Here is a 25,082-nt window from a genome sequence, read left to right on the forward strand (position 1 = left end):
CCAGCCCAGAGGAGGAGAACTTGGCGATGCTGCTTGGTGAACAGTGCAACAGGAGCCATCAATGTATGCTTGCAGTCAAGCACATCCTAAACTGCACCCAAAGAAGCATGCACAGCAGGTCGAGGGGGATTCTTCTCTCCCTCTACTCTGGTCTCATGAGATCCAGGATGGAGTACTGTGTCCACTTCTGGGGTCCTCAACACAGGAAGGACATGGAGGTGTTGGAGCAAGTCCAGATGAGGGCCACAAAGATAATCAGAGAGCTGGACCTACCTCTCCTATGAAGCCAGGTTGTGAGAGTTGAGATTTCTTAAGCCTAGAGAAGAGTTATGGCAGCTTTCCAGTACCTACAGGGTACATACCAAAAGCTGAAGAGGTACATTTCACAAGGGCATGTAGTGATACAGCAGACTGGAATGGCTTCAAGCAGAGAGGATTAGGTTCAGAATAGATGTACAGGAAGAGATCTTTTTCTTGAGGGTCCTGAGACACTGGCACAGGTTTCTCTGGGAAGCTGTGGATGCCCCCACCCTGTAAGTGCTCAAAGCAAGGTTGGATGGGGCTTGGAGGAAGGTGGTCTACTGGGAAATATCCCTGTGCATGGCAGGATGGGTGGAAGCAGATGACCTTCAGGGTTCCTTCCACCTCACACTATGCTATGAGTTTATGCAAAAAAAAAAAAAAAAAAAAAAGAAAAAAGTTAATATAAGAACTGCTGTTTCACAGAAAAAGAACTGATACAGGCTCCATTTGAACCAGGATACCAGCTCCCTTTCAATGAGTTGTTTTGAATCCCTCAACAGTACAAATCCTGTGGTACTACAAATGAGCAAGCAAGAACTGAACCCATTCAGTAATACATCAGGAGACAGTTAGATGTTTGTCTCTAATACTAAAAATAGTCTAAACCGAATTCTATATGGTTTAGTCTAAACTAAAATTCTAATGGATTTATTCTTTTTAAACCAGCTTCTTTGATGTAATTGTAAAACTTGTCAACAAGAGCTACATATTCCAATTTAGTTTTCCCAGCATCTCAGCTCCTGAAAAGGTGGTATAGACAACCTGAATTAATGAAAATTCTGAATGCAATGCAATTTAGATGCCCACCTTCCACGGTGTGGCAACACAGATCAAGAATGCATTTCATTAGCAGAAGCTCCATTTAAGTAGCTAATGGGATAATCTTCAAGTGACAGTTTAATAAGTCATCCAGGTATTTTATTAGTGTAGGACAGTTATTTTTTGAACAGGACCTGAGAGACACAGTTCTTAGCAGGCTCTTAACCTGTGTCAACTGGACCACAATTGAGTTAAAGATTGAGCTACAGAGGACAAAATCAACAGCCACACTGAAATGCATATGCTTCTTTTTAATATCATTAAGAAACACCACTATAGATAGTAAAGTTTTACAGAACAGTGTAACATCCATAAGTTTCTACATTTACAGTTTGAGACAAATATTTAAATTCATAGTTTTTTGTATTACAGAAAGTGCAAGAGAGGTTTATCTACAAGACTAATGGCATGACTGGCTGAATTGGGTACTAAGGCTGTGTTCAAGTTGACTTGTCGCAGCTCTCCAGTTCAGCAACTGCTTAGGCATTTGATTTAACAATATTATTTCAAGTTTATACTTAGTATTAATAGAAAAACCTCTGACACATCCCCATCTCCACTGGCCAAGAATGTAGCTATTACAGTCAGTTACAACCAATTGATTCGAAGATCTGCTAGTAAAGAGGTTCTTTAGAAAAAGTGGTTTCCAAAAGATGGTGGACTAGATCCCATGTGAATGGCATAAAGGTGGTTCACATCCGTTCACAAGGAATCTAGGCATGGAGTGAAGCCATCATTATCTGAAACATGCCACACTACAGAACATGACAACTCAAACTGGGCAACATCAGGGATATTTACTGAGATATATGAAAGCTTTACTGGCTTGTTCCACTTTATCTGCCAAGACACCTTAACAGAACCCTAGTAGATTTCCCTCCATGAAAAGAAGTATGCTGAAAAAAAGACAACAGATGCTGTCCATGACTACCTCAATGTCCCATGATAAGTGTTTCAGTTTTCCTGACCCTCCAGTGTAGACTTCTAGTACTCAGGAATACCACAGTTCCATTACAGATCCCACAGTTTTTAAACTTATACGTCAGGATGATACTTTTACCATTAGTTAAAACAGACAAGTACTGTCTTTATCACTATCACACAGGTTACATCTTTATGGCTCAGAAACCAAATAATAACTTCCATCACCAATTAGACCTGAGTACTGTCCACCTAACTTTACAACTGGCTGCTGTTCTGATAACAGGCATCTGACCTAGTTGTTTAGGGTAGGCAGTTTCAGCTACTAATTTACTTCCCTAATGTGAAAGCAACATTTCTTCCACAGGCACATTCAGTTCCTGTATTTTAGGACAATAAGTGCTACACAAAGAGAAATTATGGTGACCATGACAAGATTCATGATGGTGTTGCTAAGCTCTCCTGTGGAAGATTGCAAAGAACTACAGTAAAGTTATCATCTACCAATCTAAATTTGGATATCTATCATAGCTCCAAATCTCCATTTGCTTTGCCCTGAATTATTGTCTTCACAGGATGTTCTTTGAGGGTCCATATTTCAATTCATCTGGACATGTTTTAGATGACAAACATCATGGAACAGCAGCAAGAACAGCAGAGAGCAAAGTGAAATGTGCAGAAGAATCATGTTGAGAGGAGGTCCAGTTATTCCATTTGTCCTTGTCTAGTTATGCCTAGTACGACAAAAAGGTCTTTGGGTTAGGATAAGCACAAGTTAGTTTAGTTTTTTTTTTTTCATAAGATAGCTTAAAGCCACTGAGAAAAAAACAAACAATAAATAGAAACACTTGTTTTTGGTTCAAGAGGAAGCTTTAAGGTTTTGTCAGAAAAACGGATTTACTAGCTTTGCAGTTCACATTCTCTTCTCAATGGTACAAAAGTTTGAGTTACAATAGTTTTTACTAACAAAAGCTCTCATAAGAGCCCTTGTGTTTTTACTCCAATACACCCAGAGCACAAGCCACAGCTATTTAGAGGACTAAATTTCAGAAGGCTGTATAAAGCACTGTGTGCTAACACTCACCTGAAGAGTTACCTGAAAGAATTTAGTCAGCACCTCTGGCTTTCAGAGCACATATTTAATCAATAATCTTCTTCAAGAAAAGGAAATCTAGATCTGTCATGGCCCTGGAGCTAAGCACATATTTACTCAATAATCTTCTTCAAGAAAAGGAAATCTAGATCTGTTATGGCCCTGGAGCTAAATTTGTTGAAGAACATCCTTGCTTTTAAGCAAGTGAAGCTGGATAAGCTTAGCCAAAATGCAGCCATGTACTGGCTGCATCTACCAAGTAGAAGTACTCTGGAAGTGTTCTTCTAGGGACTGTTTGTCATACTTCAGAGAAACATTAGAGACAGAGTAGGATAGGTTTTAGCCAGCTCTTTACCAAAAGTTTTCTGAAGAAATTTCAGATAATGAAGTAATTTGTCTTATTATTGGAAGACTTACGTGATCTATGCAAATGGGTTGTCAAAAGGATCTTCAAAAAGATAATAAGTAGGTTTCTGAGATTCCTTCTAGGGAAAGAGAGATCATTGGCTATTAGTGGATTTCCAGGTTTCACCAGGTTTACTTTGCATGGCTGTGTCAGCTAGTTCCTGTTCCAAACACTTTTTGGAAAGAATACTGTGGGCTTCCTACTAAATATGCATTAACTCTACACCTTTGACAGAAGAAAAGCTCTTTAAAGGCCATTAGCAGTTATCCTGGCCCAAGGCAAGGTATCTTTTAGAAAGCCCATGTGTACTTATTGAACATTCATTTAGAGCTAAGCCAGCACAGTCATGACGAGATCTGTTTTAGCCAAAAGCTACATGTCTTAAGTCAGCATTCTGGAATTGATCAAGATTTTGCACTAAGGACTTCAAGTGCTGTTGTCTGAAACAAAGCAATTAGGTTAAGCCACTGCCTCTCAAGGGGGAGTGAACATTGGAGCCTCCCGCTTGTTCAGGAAGAAATCTGCACAGTTCACAGTGCTCAGTCTGCTCCACAGAAAGGCAACTATAAGAGGAACACTACTGCAGCTACATTATTGTACACCCTTTTGTAGAAGTTCTCAATACTGAACCAATTCTCACTAGGTCTTGCAGCTTGGGGAACTGGGTTATGGACCTAAGCCAAATGGAAGCATAGAATCATACCTTGTTAACCTTCTTGCAACAAATGCTCTCTGTTGGATTAAACATTAATTTAGACATGCAAGAAGTTTTGTTCTGTAGCCTCTAAAGCCAGAACTAAGCCCATGCTCAAGTACAGGCACCTCTTTAATTAAAGAGGGAAAAAAAGGTTGGAAGTGGGGGAGGAGTGGCAGTGGGGGTTTTTTTGTTTCTTTCTGGCTTTTTGTTGTTTTTTTTTGGTTTGGTTTGGTTATTGGTTTTTTTTTGTTTGTTTGTTTGTTTGTTTTTTACTACTTACTCTTGAGGCACCAAAGGGGTCTGATGTAGGTTGATTTTCAAACAGGTCATCAGCTGGCTGCACCCTTTGTTGGGGAACAGGCTTTGGTGGTTCTAAGGAAGAGAAACATTGTAGATATTTAACAGCTGATTAAGTACTGCTTGTATAACAATGCCAAGGTGTAGCAGTGTATTTAATTAGATTTTTTTAAATCACATCGAAGTTTCTCTGAGTGCCTTTTTTATCTTTGGCTTGTTCCTTGCTACACTTAAGTTAGATGGAACTTTTAACATTGCAAAGACCTACTTTACCTCATTCTAGCCAAGTAGTCTAGGCACTAGGTGTCAGTGTTTGGCCACTAACATTTACCAGTTATGTAACATTGATGGAGACCTTCAACCTTCTGTTTCAGTAACTATTAAATCAAATTTTTATTTATATCAGAAAAGACTAGTTATCAGCTATCACAATCCCTGAGCAGGTATACAAGCTGAAGAAAATAGATTCTACCAGTCATTTTGGCAGATAGCTTGCTAGCTTCCTTGTCATCATCTGTACTATCTTGAGGAATGCCTACTTCACTACTAAAAGAACTGCTGAAAGCTCCAGAAGCACCTGGAAAGCTTTGCTGCTCTCCTCTTCTTGCTGGTACGGCAGGTGGCTTTGTCAGGTGAAAGTCTTTGAACATTTCCTTGATATCCTTCATTTCTTTATCACCAAGTGGATCAAGATCAAGGAAAGCATCACTTTCTTTCTTGGTTAGCTCTTTCTGAGGTGCCGTTCTAGGTGGTGGATGAGGTGGGCTAGATGCTGCTGCCAGAGGGGTCAGAACAGGTACTGTCTGAGCAGGTAGGGCTGAAGAAGGGAACAGCTTATTTTGGAAAGGATTTACAGCACTGGATGGCTGTGACCATGAAGCAGATGGAATTTGTGCTGGCTGCACCCAGAGACCAGAGGACTTAGTGCCTGATGAACCAAAAGATGCAGGCTGGTTCCAGCCTGAAGGTACTGCAGTACCAAAGGCAAGTGGCTGAGTAAATCTTGTAGGTTGAGCAGGCACCACAGACCCAGAAAAGACTGATGAAGCTGATGAATCCTGAGAGAAGATAGGTGTCTGTGCACTCCAGGGTGATGAAGATATTGACAAGCCACCTGAGGAGGGGGGGGGGGAAGATTGTTGTTATACAAACACTTCAGTGATCTGAAGGCCTCAAGCATGAGAGTATAAATTCCACTGAGAGTACCAGCAAAACATTTTTCATGTACTGTTTGAAAAAAAATCAGTTGATTAGCACTTAAAATGGGGAAGTGGGGGCTAATTTTTTATTTTGCTCCATTTCAGTACTGAATGAACAGAATTAAGGTTGATGTAACAGGAGAAACTTAATTCTAGTACAGAAGTGACAGATGAACTTGCTGTGTAGTTACTTCTGTGTAAATTAAGACTCTAGCAGTGTTACCCGAAACTCCCAACCTGTGCATGGCTCACTTGAGCCCTGTCTACCTGAAGCAGCAATCTACTGTCAAAGTTCAAGCAAAAAACTATTTGAATTAAGGGCTGCACAGTTTAGACCACTATTCACAGAACTTGGTTTATGGCAGACACTACATGGATTAAATGCCATGGCACTAGACATGAAGTAAAGGGAAAATAAACTCCCTTATTTTGGTGTTAGCCAGCAGCAGAGTGGAGCAAGGCCTTCACTTTGTGAACTAACCTAGACCAGTCATTGCAGGTGTTGGAAGTGAACCTGCTTTGAAAGCGTCCACTGGAGTACTTGACACAGGTCCTATTTGTGCCATGGTGGTCACGCTCTCTGTAGTTGTCACCAAGAAGTCTGGGGTAAGTAAATCTTTCAGTGGAACCTAGAAAAAAACCAAAAAAACAAACCCAAACACTGTGTGAAATAGAATGGCATAGAACATGCTAGCATGATCAAGACTCCTTAGTCTAGAGTTACAAGCTTTTATTTCAGCTCGAGCAGAAAGTTGCAATGAATACTTTAGAGATACAAGAGTTTCAAGCTTTAGCATTTTCTTCATGCCTGAGATGCATAAGCACTAAGTACAAAAGTCACAAGTCAGCACCAGAAGAATAAGACTTAAAGTAACTGAATTATTTGCTGTCATGAGCTTCCCTCTGACACCCACCCTTCAACATTCCTGCTCAGTCTGCCATGATTCCCACAGTTGTGTTGTGGTCAGCAACACAGTTTTGCATCATTTGAGTGCAAGATGAATGCAGATCATCCAGAGCTGCTCTGTGTCTAATCAGGTAAGTCACTGAGACTGCCCTCAGTAGGCAAGTACTAGGAAACTACATAGATTTCTGTCAGCCAGGTACTACTACCTCATTGTTAGGAAGCCATAGATTGATGGGTATACAGCTATCATAACACGGTCTGGCATTGTATCAAGTGTCCATATATAAAGCAGCATACTTACCAGACCTTTACAGAAGTATGGCAGCATTAAGAAAGAAAGTATATAATTTAGGAAACATAGCAACTGTGAAGCACTCATGAATGTTAGAATTTACCAGGCCTGCAGAGCAGTTAGAGCAAACATGGCAGGTAGAAGAGAAGTAGATATTTTTTTAAGCTATTCAGCCAGTTACACAGTATGAAGAAAAGCTGCCTTCACCCAGCTCCTTACAATAAGAGCATGCTTATTATGCAATTTTTAGTAATTTTTTTATATTGATTACTTCAATATTGTTCACCTTGACAGACCTCCTTCCTCTTCCTGGCTTGGTACTTTGTGGTGGTGGGCTAATTGTTATAGACTCATGTGGTATGAGCCGGATATTGCTTTCAGAATCCAGCTTTTCTCCATTCTGCAGAGACAATCCTTTGGAAGGACCTTCCACAAACAGGTTTGATGAGCCTTTAAGAAAACCATTCTTTTCTCTCTCTGGTACCCTATTTGGAGTTCTTGCTGCAAGAGACTTACTATCAAGTGGCCACTGGCCTGTTAGTGCTTCTCGTTTGCCAGTTCTATTAGAAATCTGGTCAAACTGTTTACCAAAGTTGTCAGTATCACCATTGGAAGCACTATTACCCACCGGTATCAAGGTATTCAGATTTTCCTTCTTCTGATCATCAGATTTTAAAAAATCAAATGAAGGCAGTGGAGATTGTGGTGTCATTGTGAAAGGATCATCACTGAATGGGTCTGGATTAGGTGTGGGAAAGAAGTTTAGACTGGTAGAGAGAGCATTTTCAGGCAAGGGTGGCTGTGGCTTTGGCTGTGGAAGAGAGGCTGTGATGCCATTCGAGAAGAGATCCTCTTTTGTAAAAGTCTGTTTGGTCTCAATTTCAGAATCTAGATCCACTAACAGGATTTCTTTAGCTTCCTATTTGTTCAGAAAGAAAAACAAAATTAGTTTTATGTAGAACTTGCAAGCTCAAGGAAAACAACTGCAAAATAAGGTATCCAAGTATCTGTTATACTAATAAATAATCAGTGCATTCAACATCACAAGGAAGTTGCACTAAGTCTTATAAGCCATTAGAGCAAACACTGTTAGTTTTGGTCAAGTCATAGCTATGTAGTTTCAGAAACTCAACATTAAAAGCAGCCATTTTAAGATCCCCTTGATAATATCAGATGCTTGTTCTACTGTTTAGAGTCTGTACAGTCATCAAACACTAGTTACATCTAGTCTTTCACTTGAGTCAAGAAACTCCAAACTCTAGTCTTTTGTTTTGACAGTCTGTGAAATCATTGTCATATTTTGACTTCAAGGTGCAGTCTCAGTTTCCAACTAAGATTAGAGAGATATTTGCTGGTGGAAGATGCTAACACATCATCTGTCCACCAAGCAGAGAGTAGAAGAGTAAAACCTGGTCACTAGATGGATTGACAGCACCAATTTTATCATGGTGGCTTGCAGTGCCTGAATAAAGCCATGGGCTTTTTGGGGCCATACTGAGCTACGGCACATTTGACACACACTTCTGTAGAAATAGGCCACACCTGGAGCTAGGGCTGCTCATCTAGAATGGCCAGGAACTTGCTAAAGACTCACTTCAAAAAACAAGCTTCAGCTTTAAGGGTCTTTAGCAGAGTTTGTGTAATAGCTCTCATTGCAGCCAAGGTGTTCATTGCTAGAACATATTTCTAAGACAGCCTATAGAGGTGGGCCCCTGTGAACCTCATAAAATTCAACAAGGTCAAGTGCAAGGTGCTGCACCTGGGTCAGGAGAATCAAATCAGGCTGAGTGGGAAATGGATTGAGAGCAGCACTATGGGTAAGCATTTGGAGCTATTGGTAGATGGAAAACTGAATGTGAGGCAGCAATGTGTGCTCACCCAGAAAAGCTAATTGCAGGTGGGGGCTGGTCTGTTTTCCCAGGCAACTCTCAGCAAGACAAGAGGGCACGGTCTTAAGTTGTGCCGGGGGAGGCTTAGGTTGGACATTAGAAAGAATTTCTTTACTAAGAGGGTGATCCGGCATTGGAATGCGCTGCCCCGGGAAGTAGTGGATTCTCCGTCCCTGGAGATACTTAAAAAGAGACTGGATGTGGCACTCAGTGCCATGGTCTAGTAACTGCAGCAGTAGTGGATCAAGGGTTGGACTTGATGATCTCTGAGGTCCCTTCCAACCCAGTCGATTCTATGATTCTATAAGAAAAACCTGATTGAGTCAGTGCAGAGGAGGGTCATGAAGATGCTCAGGGGGCTGGAGCACTGCTATAATGACAGGCTGAGAGATCTGGGTCTGTTTAGTGTAAAACAAGAGAAGACTTAGAGAAGACCTTATACACCAGCCTTCCAGCACTTGAAGGAGGGCTACAGGATAGATTGGTAGGGACTCTTCACTGGGGAGCTAGTGACAGGGCAAGGGTCAATGGTAGATTTATGTTAGACATTAGAAAGAAATTCTTCACTGTGCAGGTGGTGGGACACTGGCACAGATTGCCCAGGTAACTCGTGGCTGTCCTCTTCCCGAAAGTGTTTAAGACCAGGCTGGATGGGCCTTTGAGCAACCTGGTGTAGTGGGAGGTTTCCATCCAGGGGGGTTGGAACTAGATGGTCTTTAAGGTCCCTTCCAATCCAAGTCATTTTCTGATTCTGACTAACAATACAGGATTCTGTCACACAGTCTCAAGTGAACCCTGCTAGATAAGAATGACATTAGCTACTCTGGTTAGTAAGTAGATACTATTACAGCTCTAAGACATTAGTACACTGTTAATAGCTGGACAAATGTCTCAGTGGAACCAGAAACCAGGACTAACAAAGTAAAAATGGATCTATTAATAAGACTAAATTTGCTCTCAAAGCACAATCCAAGAAAATAAGCCAGGTTCTACTTACTGTGGGACTATTCATATCAGGAGGCGTTGACATATCCCCAAACAACTCCATCTGGTCAACTCCCTTGAAATCAGAAACATTGAAAAAATTGGTATCCAAGTTCTTGCAAGAACAAGAATCAAACATGATGCAGATCTACTGTAAACAGATCCACAAATACTGCATTTCCTACACATTATGGAAACAGCCAGCTGTGAAATCCTTAACAGCATCAGCCTAAAATTTTAAAACGTAACCTACCAGTTTCATTTTTTCAGCTTGATCTGGTAGTGCTTCACTACTATCCTGTAAGAGATGAATAACAGTATCAGCAATAACTGAAATATCAAAACCTGCCTTAAGCAAGGGACTTGCAGGCTTCAAAGAGAAAGTTATGGAAAGAAGCAGCATGAGGGAGCTCACTATTCAGTATTAGTGCTTCAGTGTAGCTGGGTATTTGACATTGCCTTCATAAGGCTGGCAGTGAAAAGGAAGTATTGAAGCAGCATACCTAATCTAATGAGGCTAAATTGAAATGAGTTAGCTTGATCTTACTTGCTTCTTCACTCTAAAGAATCACAGAATAAGTTGAGTTGGAAGGGACCTCTACAGGTCATCTAGTCCAACCCCCCTGCAGAAGAGCAGGGACATCCTCAACAGGATCAGGTTGCTCAGAGCCTTGTCAAGCCTCAACTTGAATATCTCCAGGGACGAGGCCTGAACCACCTCCATGGGCAACCTGTTCCATTTTTCCACCATCCTCATTGTAAAGAACTCTTTCCTAATATGCAACCTAAATCTACTCTTCTCTAATTTAAAACAATTGACCCTTGTCCTATCATTCCAGGCCCTTCCAAACAGTCCATCTCCAGCCTACCCTTAGGCCCCCTTCACCATTAGTTCTCCTCAGAGCCTTCTCTTCTGCAGGATGAACAACCCCAGCTCCCTCAGCCTGTCTTTGTAACGGAGGTGTTCCAGTCCCCTGATCATTTTTGTAGCCCTCCTTTGAACCTGCTCCAAGAGGTCCATGTCCTTTCTGTATTGAGGGTTTCAGAGCTGTATGCAATACTCCATGGGAGGTCTTACCAGAAGAAAGTAAGGCTTTTACTATCTATACATCATATAGAATATCCAAACCCTAGATCTGGTTTGGTCTCTAAGCTAAGAGGACCTAATAAAACTCTCATAAAACTGGTATAATACAGTATGGAGTGGTACAACTACAAACCAATAGTTTCAAATGATCCTGTACTTAAACACACCTCAGTTTCAAGTCTTAAAAATCCCAAAAGTCTAGCCAAAGCTGAAGCAAGTTGTTTCTTTGCAGATTAATGCAGCTTCTGTAATTTTACTCACTTTTTTCTTGTTATCTTCTTCCTTCTTTTTCATATTATATATTAGTTGAAAGAGGTCCTTAAGATCAACAACTAGAGGCTCAGCCTGAAAAAAAAATTTAGATTTTAAGCCATGTAGTACTTCTCCCTGGAATGCTACTGAAGCAAGCTGTGCAGCAAGGCAAACTTGCCTAAATGGTGCACGAGTAAGGCTGAGATAACATGAAAAGAATTAAAAGACTGTTTAGTCTCCATGCAAGAGAGAGTATACATAATCCAGGAATAATGAGGCACAACCAGCTTAGAACCAGGAAAGTGGGGGGATTTGTGCTGTCTACTATGTTTTTGCTTAAAAAACTTGTAGCTCAAGATATCATGAGTGCATGGCAAGTCCTAACCATATTTCCTCAAAACCCAAAAGTTCATCCAAGCTCTCTGGTAATCTCATGAGAAGAAGCAGAGGGCAGCCACAGCTTCTGTGGGCAATCTCTTCCAGGGTCTCACCACCCTCACAGTGAAGAATTTTTTACACACCCTTGCAAGAAGTCCCTCCCCAGCTTCCCTGTAGGCCTCCTTCAGGTAGTGGAAGGCTGCTATAAGGTCTCTTTCAAGCCTCCTCTTCAGACTGAACTATCCCAAGCCTCTACACCTGTTGTCAAAGAAGAGCTGCTCCAGCACTAACAGCTCCATATCCTTTTCGGGTTTGGGACTCCTGAACTGGTCCAGGTAACTAATAAGGTAATAAACAATATTTAAGTTCAGCATTCAGGAAGCTGCATAATATTCAACAGTGATCCCAGCATTGCTTATGTATAGATTCTCTTCAGAGAGACAAACCCTATATCCAAGATCTCTGCGTGGGGAAAACCCACCACAGAAGGATCAGAGACCTTCCCAGAACTAACTTAAGGAGAACCAGAGCTGCCATTTGCTGGCCCCAGAGATACTATTCCAAGTCTGTTTTCACTGCTGCACAAGAAAAAGCATCAGCAGAACTAGACTAGTGGAGGTATAACATCATTGCTGTTAATTCTGAGTAAAGAACTGGGCATGTGACTCAAGAACCATCACTTTCACTGCCAGTAACAGACCACCACACAGGAAAGCCAATGATAATGTGGGTGTTGGCATTTCCTGCCAAGAAACAAGAGGCCAAACAAGAGGAAATAGCCTCAGGTTGTGCCAGGGGAGGTTTAGATTGGGTAGTAGGAAAAAATTTCTTCACTGAAAATGTTGTCAGGCTGCCCAGGGAGGTGGTAGAGCCAGCTTCCCTGGAGGTGTTTAAAAGATTTATAGATATGGTGCTTAGAGATGTGCTTTCAGGCTGGACTTGGAAGTGCTGGGTTTATGCTTGGACTTGATGATCTTAGAGGTCTTTTTCAACTCAAAACATTCTATTATAATGTCTCTGTTCTTATCCATGCACCAGAGACATTACTGGTGACATGTTAAGCAAGGTTAATCATAGTTAGGTAGGCTACTTGAGTATTTTTACTCTGGACTATAGAGAAGCTGAACAAGATAAGCCATTTGTGATGCAGTCAATTCCTACTGCCCTCTTCTAGGAGAGGCAGCTATTTATCTGTGCTGCTCTCCCCCTATACCTTATACAGCTACCAGCAAAATGTTTACACAATACCATGACTCATAGCAAGTGAAAAAGGATATTTAAACCATACCTGTTGTGCTGTTTTTATGGCAAAAAATTGGTGCTGGCCTTCTCCTCCACATATATAGCCAAAGGCACGATTGTCTGTTACATCCCGAGCAATAAAGGAGACTTTATTTACTGAATGCTCATGTTCTATGACCTAGAATTGGGAAAAAAAAAACCCACCAACAAAAAAAACCCACAAACCTATTAGTTAAAATTGTTTCTGTTCTCTATATGAGAATGATTGAGATGGTTCAAAATTCTGATTTGTTAACTGTTGACTAACCACAACAGGATGTAACTATCTTTCTGGTAATCACAACCCATTTTGCAAGCCAAATTTTATATGTGGAAGGGGTGCATGATACCCTTAAGAAATCTACTTCAGATTGATCTAACTTCCCAGGGTCTCAGTTGCTTTAAGAATCACATTAAGAGAATAATTCATATCTTACCCCAGTTTTCTCATCTATTATCTTGATACCAGAGAGAGAGATGTTCACCCAGATCTTCTGTTTGTGATGACCCTGGGAACGAGCTGCTGCTGCCATTCCCTGGAAAGGATGAGTATCAAAGATTATCAGTAATATTTCTGTTAGACTGAGCTTTAAAATGTTTTCCTCACACTACTCATGAGTCCATGGCTGTGACTGCACTAGCATTGATCTAGTTATTCTTATGCAACTGTATAGTTCAGAGCAGTAGTACTCTTGCAATGTGTGCCTGGCTGGGTTTGAAGTAATAACTGAAAGCTGGATTGTTGTTTCCTCTGCAGCTATTTTGGGTCTGCAGTAGCAATGCCTTTACCAACTTTCCTGACCTAATTGAAGCTATATGAATGTTCTTCATTCTCCAGAATTATCTTTGTTGCTCCATGGTCTCATTTCTTCTTTGGCTTAACTATATCTCTTGTCACCATTTCCAGATGATACCAACTTGTGCTTTGAGATCAGCATTAAATTGCATAGACTGCTCACCTCCCCATCCAAAACCCAAGCTCATTGAGTTTGTATTATTAGTATCCATACTGGCTGCCTGTAAGAGACCCAAAGGAGTGTTCCCAAGCTATTAGACAAACACTGGTGTTGGCACAAGAATTTGCAGCTGTTATTACTATGTTATAATCAACTATTTGAAGTTGTGCCAAAGTGACTATTTGTCCTGCTTTGAGGGCTATCCAGAAGCTTTTCCTTACATGTCAGCACAAGCCTTACCTTCAGCTTCATCATTGAATCCTGACTCATTTTGTCTCCTCTTGCCTCTGGAACATCATCAATGCCAATCAATTTAGCTTTGTATCTTACACCATCACCTTTGAATCTAGCCAGCAGGGATTCATATGTCTTTTCTGGTCCTGGAGACAGAGAAAAGTATTTTGGTGTTTGTGGAATTTTTATTTACTATTTTTTGAGAGAAATACCTATGTTGTAGCTTTAAGACCTTTTAAAATATAAAAAATGTAAGCATATATTAAAACTATTCCTTGAGTATAGCTGACTAACAGCCCTTATTCCTTCCATTAATGTGTGCACTGCAAGATAGGTCAAAGTGCTCTTGCAGAATCTGGCCACATTTCAAAGAGTGGAGCCCAATGCTTTATATTTGGATACTTAAGAACAATTTCTTTGCTGCCTAAAAGACCGAAATACTTATAAGCAACAGCCAAGCAGATAAAAGCACTAAGCAAAAACACCAAGCAGAAATGGTACTTTCCATGGCCATTCATGATTTTCAATAAGTCCATGGGATAGATAGCCCCTAGTGCTAGTGTCATTTCTCTCTTCATGTGCAAGAATCTCCTAGTTCCTGTGTTAAAACTTTCTACCAGTGTCATCATTTCTACAAGCCCTGATACACCCATCCCTGTAGTCACTTGGGATTTTAGCATAAGTTCTATTTCTGTAGTTTCTGCTACTTCTCAAAAACACTTGATTTTCTTCTTTGTATGTTCAACATACTCCAAGTATGTTCTTATGTTTGCATTTCTGTAGAAGGTATTTATATGACCTAATCTATCAAAACCAAAAGGTATCTAATCTGCAGTAGTTCTCATGTTTTCTAGCTTCTCTGGACTAGAATCTGTACATATGCCTTTCAGATCACCTCCTCTCTGAAGGGAGGAGAGAAAGCAAATTCAGGTTCAGACTGACAGCTGGAAGTCCTGACCTGGATGGTCTTGGGTCTGGGCTTTTGACAACTTGTCAGGATGAGCAAATGAGACATTAAACAAGTGGAACTGAGAGCATCAAAACTTATAACTAGAAAAAAAACCAACCCAAAACAAAACAAAAAACAACTTTCAAGCTAAAAGCCTGCCTCCTGGTTAGATTTGTTTTGCTAATTTATTTACTCATTCTTTCCAGTCTGTATAAAACCTGAGGAGTATTTTAACTATGGCATAGTGAGATGAGTTTTAGGCAAGTGCAAAAGATTAAGGACACTGAGTAGAAGAGATGTTCAAGAGGTGAGCATTACTTACCTTTCTTTTTTTCCTTCTTTGAATTTTGTGGTTTTGGTGGAATCTGTTCCTCAGGTGGGATGTTAATAGTAGTAGTTTCATCTTCAGCAGACATGGTGAGGTGATGGTTGCTGTAGTTGTGGCTGCTGTATCTTTAAAAAAAAAAAAACAACAATTATTAAGCAGATTTAATATTTTACTTTGAAGAATAAATATTCTTACTTGACCTCTTAGTCCAGTTTTTTCTGCTGAACATCAAGGTCCACTAGTGCCTGAAAGTTTTAGTAGTGATTGTATAGGAAGTCCGACTCACTGCCTATTCATCTCAGGCTACAGAAAGCACGAACTTACGGCCCTTAGGTCCATTACCACCACCATCAGCTCAGTAATACCTAATCAGTAGATCACACTGACCTATTTCCACAGGCTGTACTTGCATCACCCTGTTTAATCTGTCAACCTTTAGCTTTTTAGCCTTTAAAGCTATTTATAGAACCTCAGATATTTTGCTCTAGTCTCCTTCAGCAATGTCAGCTAAATTCCTGTAGTACTACATGAGAGAATTCAAGAACCATTTGCTAGGATCTGTTAAAATCGCCATTGAAGAGGACACCAGAAGACCCAAAAGAAGCCACTAGATCTTATTCAGGCTGGTTCGTGAACTGAATTTAGCATTCTCAAGTAAACCAGAGATAGAAGTGCTTATGTGGGAAACAATTTTGGCAGCTATACCTGTTTTCCTCTGTATGCAACTTCCCTTTACAGGTAGGTAACACTTGGTACAAAGGAAAAAAATATCGCTATGAAAATTTCAAGTGGTTCTAAGTACAAACAGATGTTAGAGGAAGAGTCGATCAAGCAAGCCATGGTTACTTAGGCAATGCTATCACTGGAAGAGTGGCTTGTGTGCCAATTCTAACTAAGGAGCGAAGGGGAAACTATTGTAAAAGTATTCGGCTAGAAACCTGCACCAGTGCAAAAAAAGGAATGTGCCCATTGAAAGCCACATATTAAGCAAGTAAAACAAAGCTGATTGAATTCTACACTTAAACTAGATTAGCTTGCATAATAGTGTAGTTTTGAGTGGAGGTATGACTTTAGCCTTCAGCATGATGAGCCTCTCTAGGTTTATCAAGTTCTTCAGAAACAGAGAGGAAGGAAAGACAGAGTAAAGGTTGAATCATTAGTTAAGCCTATGTGGAAGGTTACTGTTTAGAGAATAGAATAAAAAGGACTGGAAAAAAATCTGAGCTAAGATATGCTCTTTTGGAACTGCCCAGCTCCATGTCAGGAAGAAGAAATAGCAGCCTTGAGGTGTTGAGTCCTGTCAGAGATTCTGCTCAACCACTTAATTGGTAGAGCCACATCCACCTCTGTTATACAGCCACCTTAAGTATACCACTTTGAAATAAAGCTTAGTGAAAATAATAAGCAAATAATCTTGGGGGGCGCAAGATGCACAAGCTAGACCTTGCAACTGTAAAGTGGCAGAAATCCAAATGGGCAATTGCCATTTTTAAACTTTAGTTATCCCTCCATTGTTGCCATGCCCCTCCATCCTGTGGAGAGCAGACCAATGACTTGTACATCCAGACAGTATAAAATCTCAAGGCAGAGGAAGGTAGGTGGGTATACACACAAATCTGGCTGAACCCTTGCAAATACCCCTGTCTTACTCCTTACTTCCGTGGAAAGGCTCATCCTCAGTGTTATCAGTGCAGCTGAGAAGATTAGTGATGTCTTTCTAGCTAGTTTACAGAACATATTCTTCTATCTGAGGTCTGGCATAGCTCATCTCACCTGGCAGCAGTTCATAGTGTATAAGAGTTGTTACCATACTTTTGGAGAGCTTAATAGCTTTAAGAATCATATCTCAGAAGAATGAGAATTTTACGAATTAAGAATGCAAGGATAAACAATGGTTGCCTTAATAGACATCTATATTTTATATAACTACTTCTTGTCATCTTAGTCAAGCCACAAAACTAGGACAAAATTGCTTCAGGCTCTACCTTCAAATTTCAGTAGAGCAGTGAAAAACAATAGTAATATAGCTTGAGTTAGCAGTAATAAAGTCTGCTGGGGTAGAAGAATTTTAGCCACAGATAAATTTTGATTCAATGATTATACTCAAGTTAAAGCTGCACAAGGTCTTTGTCACACTTAAGCTTGGTTTGTCTTAATAGAAAGTGCTGGTGTGGTCTACATGCAAGTAGCTAAAATGATACTAAAATCTTTTGGTTTTAGTTCCTACTCTTGGAAGCTTCTTTTCACAGTGCTCAGTCCCTTAGTATTTCTCTGCTCAGTCTGCAGGAGTAAGGCAACAAGACACTAGAACTGTTCTGTTACATTTGAATTCTGAGTTTATCTGAAAAGAGCAAGCCAGAAGTATGGCAGGGTTAGATATGCACATACTTTTGTGCCACGACAGTCATGCATTCTGTTATACTGGCATAGTGAAGAACAAGATCATTCCTACAACAATATTTGTCAGCAGGCTTCATTGATGCCTTTTCAGTCTTCTCCATGTAGGTAATTCCATTGCTATCATCACAGCTTAGTTTCTTGCTTTGCAGTCGTATGTACCATTTTAACTATTATGCTAAACACAGTATTTCGAGTATCTTAGACTGCAGGTCTATGGACAAGTGCCCTAAACTTGTGCCGGTAGACAAACACCACATTTTGCTCACCTGCAGTTTACTGCAGAAAGGGTTTGTAAAGATAGCATTAACAGAATCTTCCTCCTTTCCTACTAGGACTACCCTGTGAAATGGAAGTGCTGATCACTCCATAGGGAAAGGCCATTTGAGGCCCTCAACACATAGCCCTTAAGTAGGAGCTGATACCTGCAGGCAATTCTGCATTCAAACATTGTACTTAATTTCCACACAGCCACAAAGAAATTCAAGTCTTAAGACTTCGTGCATACTCGGCTCCTGGTGTCTTCTCTGAACTTCCTACAAGAAGAGCTGTTGCTAGTGACAAGTCATCCTCAAAATACCAGTTTCTTAGCAAGACTTCAAGCCAAACGACTTTGTTGAGCAACATTTCGTTTACCTTGAGATGCTTTCACAATTATCCCTTGTTTGAGCAATAGGGGAGAGGGAGCAACATGATAACTATCCTTAATGGTTATATTTTTGTCTTGTGCGTAGGGGATTGACAATCTTCATCATGGCTGCACTCCACTATTGGATTTAAAGACTGGACAATAATCCCCAGACTTTTTGTCAGAAGACAAAGGTAATTGTATCAGTGTTGTTAAAAGGTTGGCTGAGAAGAGGCTAGTGACACTGAAAAAAACAGATGCAAAGCATATAAACTAAACATCTGCTCAGCAGTTTAATACTTTTTATTTTTCACAGACTGTGCTGCTTCTTTGTCCCTTGATACTGCAAGTATGTGATTCAGCTTTAAATCATTGCATGTAAATATTAACTTCAAATTAGTATCTGGGAGGCCAGGAGAGGACAAGAGAAGTTTTTACTGCCAAGTGCAATGTAGCCTGTTAGGATGAAATAGTAACTGGAAGCACAATAGTTCAAGTGATGAAAATGCTTCTAAGGTAAGTTGGTCCCTCTTCCCTACCTTCTTGAGGAGCTAGTCAAGTTCTTCTGGTTCAAAGTTTGTATCAGGACCTGCGTAATGTATCCTTAAACATACATCAAATTCTTGACAAAAGAGCTGTTTTCAGAAGTCTGGTAAACAAGCTACCCACTTGAGTGAAACCAAGACTTCTGCTTTGCAGGCTGAGGAAATAGACTACAGGCTAAACAGCAAAACATACCATGACTAGCAAGACACAAATTTGGTAAAGCCAGATATATTTACTAATAATGGACTATTCTGGCTAGCACCATTATACCCATACTGGAAGTATAATAGTGCGTTTGTGTGAGCTTTTCTATGACTGACTTACATTTGCATCTAACAAATCTGTATGGGCATAACTGACTACCACAATTTTTGCCAACATTCTGCTGCAATGGTAGTGCCCCAAGTAGTCTTGAGAAGAACTAGGCATGTATTAATAAATTAGAAACATGAATATACTGGATCAATACCGTGCCGAGGTATTAAGACAACTTTATGTTACGCGATTCCTTTACCAACAGAAATATGTTTTTGGAGCAAGGTGCAACTGTATTTACATATTACAAGATAAAGATCTCAGTACTATTATTAGCCATGTAAGCTACAGAAGATGGCATGTATCATTGCAGATGGAGGATCTCACCAGCAAAACTACCCAGGTATCTTACCATTTCAGCCAATTTGCCAACTGCTATTTCATCAATTTAAGAGAACAGTCTGTTCTCATCGTATCAGTGCATCAGTCTCCTATGAGCTGTTTGGTTTTTAACAAGAATGTAAAAATTCAAACGAAGTTCCCGAAAGTGTTTTCTGCACACTAGAATCACAGCCAAGTGAAGACCAGTAAGTCAGCAGCTGGAACTGAACAGGTCACTGTTCAAGTGATGCAATCAGACCAGCACTTGCTATTGTACTGTGCTTTTGGGGACAGTCTCTGATGAGATAGTTACTTCAACCCAGCTACCACAGTAGCTCTGTTTTGGATTTGTCATCCACTTGTGGGAATAAATACAGCTCTTGCAGGTATATTAGAACAGAGAACTCAGGGGAAGTCATGAGCAACTTAAAAAAACTTTACCTGACTAACACCTTGAAACGATATAAAATTGCAAATATTACTCACTACTTACTTTAAAGGAAGAAAGTGGGATGCTTTACATTACATTAGTGCCATCTGATTTCCTGAAGACTTCACCTCAAAGTGAAAGAAGCTAACACTGTCATAGTCTATTTGATAGTTATTCTTCAGCCATGAACTTCAGTGCCCAAACTCAAAGCTGAGACAGCCTAACTACCCCATCTCAGATGATGGGTGGTTCCAGGAATAAGGTAGCATCTTGCAGCAAGTATTGGTAGCAGCCTTTCCAACCTCTGCTCAGCATTTAGCATTCCCATGTCTTAATCTAAGAAATTAACTCTTAAAGCCCTTCACTATTAATATCAGCACATGAATTCTAAATTATTCATCTAAATATTGCAAGACATCTCAATACACTATTTCTTGATTGAGATCTATGTGGTTGGCAACACATGCTTATGCTTAGATTATATACTTAGATAACTACAAGAAGCCTCTCCATATCAGACTTCAAGAAAGACAACATACTTTGTAGTGTACTAATGGCCACTCCTCTAATACCACTCTCTCCAGTTTCTTGTGCCGAATCCTCATAACTCACTCAGTCCCAAGCCAGAGTTTGACAGCCTGTTCTAGCTACTGCTTAGGAAAGCAGCACCTGCCTACTCAAGAGCCATGTGTCTGCAGTGCACAACACTAGATCTCTTGTCTCTAGTACTTGTTAAGACTAACTGCATATACCAAACAACTTTGAAGCAAAGCAGTTTTTAACCAAGGCAGATGGTGTTTACTCAGATGCAAACTAATTTGAACTAGACAACAGTTCAAACGCTTCATTTCCAGCTGTACTAACTCCATCCTGCTAGAAGGACTGTTTCTGATCTTCTTGCTAGTTAGTAGACTCTTGCCAATAACCATGCTTTTCAATCCCTTCCTTGGAGCAGGAACTTGACACATATTGAAGTTGTTATCATAGGTTATTTCAGCTGCATTCTGTTAAGTGTCCAGTGCTGGCAGGGTTATCTGTCTTCACAGTCTGGGTGTGTGCAACCTGTAATGAGAGAGATTGTTTATATTCTGCATGTCTTATGTCATGAGAGTGTTCTATACCTGTTAAAATGTCTATAATCAAGAGGATTTTTCTGTATTACCCTTTTGTTGACCCAACCTAAATTAAAATAATCATGACCACAGCTGTCAAGTACTGGTTTACTTTCCCAGTCTGATGATCTCACAAGAAGCCAAAAACCCATCTTTGAATATTAATTTCAGCAGTATTTAAAATATATCTCCACCTAGCTCCCAGCTACCATGCCTCTTCTCACAGAAACTGCTGTAGCAGTCATTGTCACAATCACAAAAGGCACTCCATGCTCTTCTTTTGTAACAATCGTAGGTTACATTAATGATGTGCCATTAGAAGCCTGATGAAAACTCTTTGCACCTTATGAAGACAGGCACTTCTACAGCAGTTTCAGTCCTTCAGCTTGCTCCTAGTTGATGCTGTCAAGAAGTCTCCTGACTGCCAAGCTAAAGGCCTAATATCCTGTCTCTCAGAATCTATTTGTTCTGTTCAAGAGACAATCCTAATCACATGTTCACCTCTTATCTTACTTCTTAAGGATGCAACATGAACTGACAGAGCACCAGGAAACTCAGCTCCAAGGCCAAAAGTCTTTCCTTAACTGGCCACAATGTCTGAGCTTTGAGACTTAAGGTCATAGGCAACAGCAGTGAAGCTGTATTAGAAACTTTAAAAAAAAAATAAAAATCTTACAGATACTTAGGAGTAAAGGTCAGAAGGGAACTTCAGCTGACAGTCTTCACTCTCAAGAGAAGATAGTTACAGCCTTTCAGAAGAGGGGAAACTGAAACAGCCTGTGCCTCTACCAATGTGGGCTGACAGAAGCTAGGTGGGAGAAGATGCTTTGTTCAGCACTGAGCTGCCCAGCTTGTATAAGCAAACTAATCCTGTTGAAACTGGTACCTCATGTTTTTTGACCAGACCTGTTACTGTGCTTTATAAACCTGAGACCCTTGGACCCAGGTACAGACTCAAAACCAGGTTTCAAGAGTCAGTTTGTTTTGTCAGTTTTGGCACTTAAACATCATATTGTATTCAATCCTTTTGACACAAACTTATATTTCTGTGATGTCCATGCTGAGGTAAAGCAGTAGTGGCTTTACAGCAGAAGCTGATTAAGACATCCCACAATTCCTTCTCCCCTAACCAGGAGGCAGAATCTCGATTCTAATAATCCCTTGGTCAACATGCAAGATCTAAGATTTTCCCTCAAAATCCTTGCTGATTACAAGATACCTTCACACTATCTATTCATTTTTTCTGACAGAATCTAGCCAGCAAGCAGGATTTGCACTACCAGTAATGTTTCCAAAACAAGATGGCTTTCTCTGGACATGGAATTTACAGCTTCATTGCTTGAGCAAATTTACACATACGTGGTGCTCACATATTGCTAGCCTTCTGTACAGAGTCCACAAACATTCCCAAGAATGGGGTTAACCCAGCAGATCACGCAAGTGTCCTAGCAGTATAAAGTTCACCAGGAGAGAAGAGCATCAGTAGAAGAGAAGAATCTGTGCATTTTGCATCAGTACTCAATGACTACAGCATGTTATGCACTTTCATTTACTTCATATTTCAAGCTATGTTTTTTATCCTAAATATCTATTCCAGACACTAGCCTTTGATTTACTCTTCCTTTACACTAAGCAAATTTTTCTGCCACACAGACAAAAATCTAAGAGCCATTTTTATCATAATTTGTATACATGACATTCATCTGTTTAAAGTGTTTCTTTCTGTATCTGCTTATGAAGTAAGCCTTAAGCAAGAAGCATATCCATAGCAGCTACTAGTCTACAGTGTACAGTAATGGGGTTATGCAGACACTTTCACAAGTTATTTCTACTTACCAGTACCCAGTCAGTCTTCACAGACAAGTGGAACACATAGCTTCATAATTACATTTCTCTAATTGAGTCTGCACCTCTATTTTGCCTATCTGCACAGGTGTTCCCATCCCTGTGCATATCTATGCCCATTCCTTAGCATACCTAAGCCAAATTTAAGCCTACATGCTCTCAGATTTAGTCTATTTTGGGCAGCTTTATTTATGGAAGTTACAGTGGACACCCGAGTAAAAAAATGCAGCCTTTTGAGGCACACTACCTTCATTAAGAGAAAGCAATTCCTCATCATGAAAAAGAAAAAATTAATCCTACCTTACCAGGAGATTTGCATGCTTCCCTGGTAAATTCTCAGGTAACCAGCCTCAATTCATCTGAAAGCCAAAAGGTCTGTTGCAGGCAAATCCAGATGTATTGGCAACACCTGCATTTACCTCACCCCTTAACAGCACAGGTGCTACAACTTCACCTTGAGGATCATCATATGACAGTTATTAGACATTGTCTCACCAGCTGAGAAGCCCATTTCTGTGGCAAAGTAGAAGACTCATTCCACTTAATCCTGGATATCTTTAACTGCACCCCTTTACCATAAACAAAGGTATTATCTTGAGATTCAGCTGCAAACAGCAGGGTACCCAGAAAAGGTGCTTCATCAAAAACATAAATCAAAAGCTTACTCCTGTTTCACCTGCTCTCTTCTACTACAGAGATCCCTTTATATCAGTACTTAATGTGAAAATCAGTCTTTCTGTACTTTTCTTTTTAATCCCCCTACACAAAACTGAAAACACATTTATTTCTCTTGGTGCACAAGCTACCCCATCTTGTGGGCCCTGCCACAGCCCGAAGCAAGCGGCGGCTTCCCCCGACCTGGACAGGAACCCTCTCCCCGCAGCGCGGCTCGGGCAGCGCTGACCTTCCCCTGCAGCCCTCCGCAGGGACCGGGCCGTAACGGGTCATGGGCTGGGGCTGTCGCAGAGGATGCCAGCCGGGACCCCTGGCCCGCACCTCTCCTCGGGGCCGGGACCATGACGGGTCGTGGGTCGGGGCTGCCGAAGCGGGTGCCAGCCGGGACCGCCGGTCTGGGGCTGCCAGCCGGGACCGATCCCCGGCCCGGGGCGGCCGCAGGGGATGCCAGCCGGGACCCCCGGCCCGGGGCGGCCGCAGGGGATGCCAGCCGGGACCCCCGGCCCGGGGCGGCCGCAGGGGATGCCAGCCGGGACCCCCGGCCCGGGGCGGCCGCAGGGGATGCCAGCCGGGACCCCCGGCCCGGGGCGGCCGCAGGGGATGCCAGCCGGGACCCCCGGCCCGGGGCGGCCGCAGGGGATGCCAGCCGGGACCCCCGGCCCGGGGCGGCCGCAGGGGATGCCAGCCGGGACCCCCGGCCAGCACCTCTCCGCAGGGCCAGGACCATGACGGGTCGTGGGTTAGGGTTGCCGCAGGGGCTTCCAGCCAGGACCGTCGGCCCGCGGCCATGACGGGTCGTGGGCCGGGGTCGTCGGCATAGGGCGGCCAAGGGCTGCGCCACCGGCACCCCTGGCCCGCGGCTGCGGGGAGATGCAACCGGCAGGGACGAGCGCAGCCCAGGGCCGGCGGCAGCTGAAGCACCCTCGCCCTGTCTTTGTTAGCTTCCCTCGCCGCAGCCCCACCACTAGCACCGGCTGTCACGTCCTCGAGGTAAAAGCCCACCCTTCGGTGATAGCCCCTTCATCCCCCCCCGTCGGCTTCGCGGGAAACGAGTCCCGCTGGCAAAGCTACTTACAGGCTAGATGCGTGTCGCTGCGTGCATGATCTGGGGACTGCAGCTGGTAGCCTGGCGGGCACTGGGAGGGAGGCCCAGTTAAATATCGTGTCGCTCCCTCGCCTTGAGATTAGTCAGCCACTCACAGCGAGAGATATGGTTTTAATCAGATGTTGGCAGCTGAGGACTACCCAGGAATGCGCTGTGATGTTTTTGCTCCTTGGTCTTGGCTACTCCCCCTTCAAAGTGTCGGTGCTCACAAGCTTAACCCCTTGCGAGCCACCCCTCCGGTCCCTGCTGCGGGGACAGGGAGACCTGGGGCAAGGGACAGCCCCCCCCCCCGGCAGGAACCCCCCGGGGGGGGGGGGGGGGAGAGGGCAGGGGTCCCCGCGGGGGTACAGGAACCTGCGGCACCCACAGTTTGCATAGCACAGGTATTTGTGCTTCTTGGGCAGTAGTGGGCCTGAAATGCTCTTTTAGAAAATGG

The 25,082-nt window shown here is 42.0% G+C and overlaps 1 protein-coding gene across 7 annotated transcripts; it reads right to left on the bottom strand.

The window, feature by feature from the left end:
- Positions 1-1,358: 1,358 nt before the first annotated feature.
- DAB2 (DAB adaptor protein 2) lies at positions 1,359-24,735 on the bottom strand. 7 transcript variants are annotated; one of them, XM_030467857.1, is made up of 16 exons: positions 24,617-24,735; positions 23,167-23,225; positions 20,774-20,971; positions 15,267-15,397; positions 14,002-14,141; positions 13,243-13,341; positions 12,813-12,944; positions 11,156-11,239; positions 10,061-10,105; positions 9,821-9,883; positions 7,221-7,853; positions 6,217-6,364; positions 5,009-5,650; positions 4,520-4,611; positions 3,554-3,618; positions 1,359-2,777 (listed from the first exon to the last, which is right to left on the bottom strand). In XM_030467857.1, the coding sequence occupies exons 3-15, from the start codon at positions 20,875-20,877 to the stop codon at positions 3,559-3,561; spliced, it is 2,373 nt and encodes a 790-aa protein (XP_030323717.1). In that variant the 5' UTR covers positions 20,878-20,971; positions 23,167-23,225; positions 24,617-24,735; the 3' UTR covers positions 1,359-2,777; positions 3,554-3,558. The 7 variants fall into 7 exon arrangements, with proteins under 7 accessions (XP_030323717.1, XP_030323716.1, XP_030323723.1 ...); XM_030467856.1 differs by having other exon boundaries at positions 3,554-3,621; positions 24,617-24,731; XM_030467863.1 differs by having other exon boundaries at positions 3,554-3,621; positions 7,563-7,853; positions 24,617-24,723.
- Between the last annotated feature and the right edge of the window lie 347 nt (positions 24,736-25,082).

This window comes from Calypte anna, chromosome Z, assembly GCF_003957555.1.
Source record: "Calypte anna isolate BGI_N300 chromosome Z, bCalAnn1_v1.p, whole genome shotgun sequence".
NCBI lineage: Eukaryota > Metazoa > Chordata > Aves > Apodiformes > Trochilidae > Calypte > Calypte anna.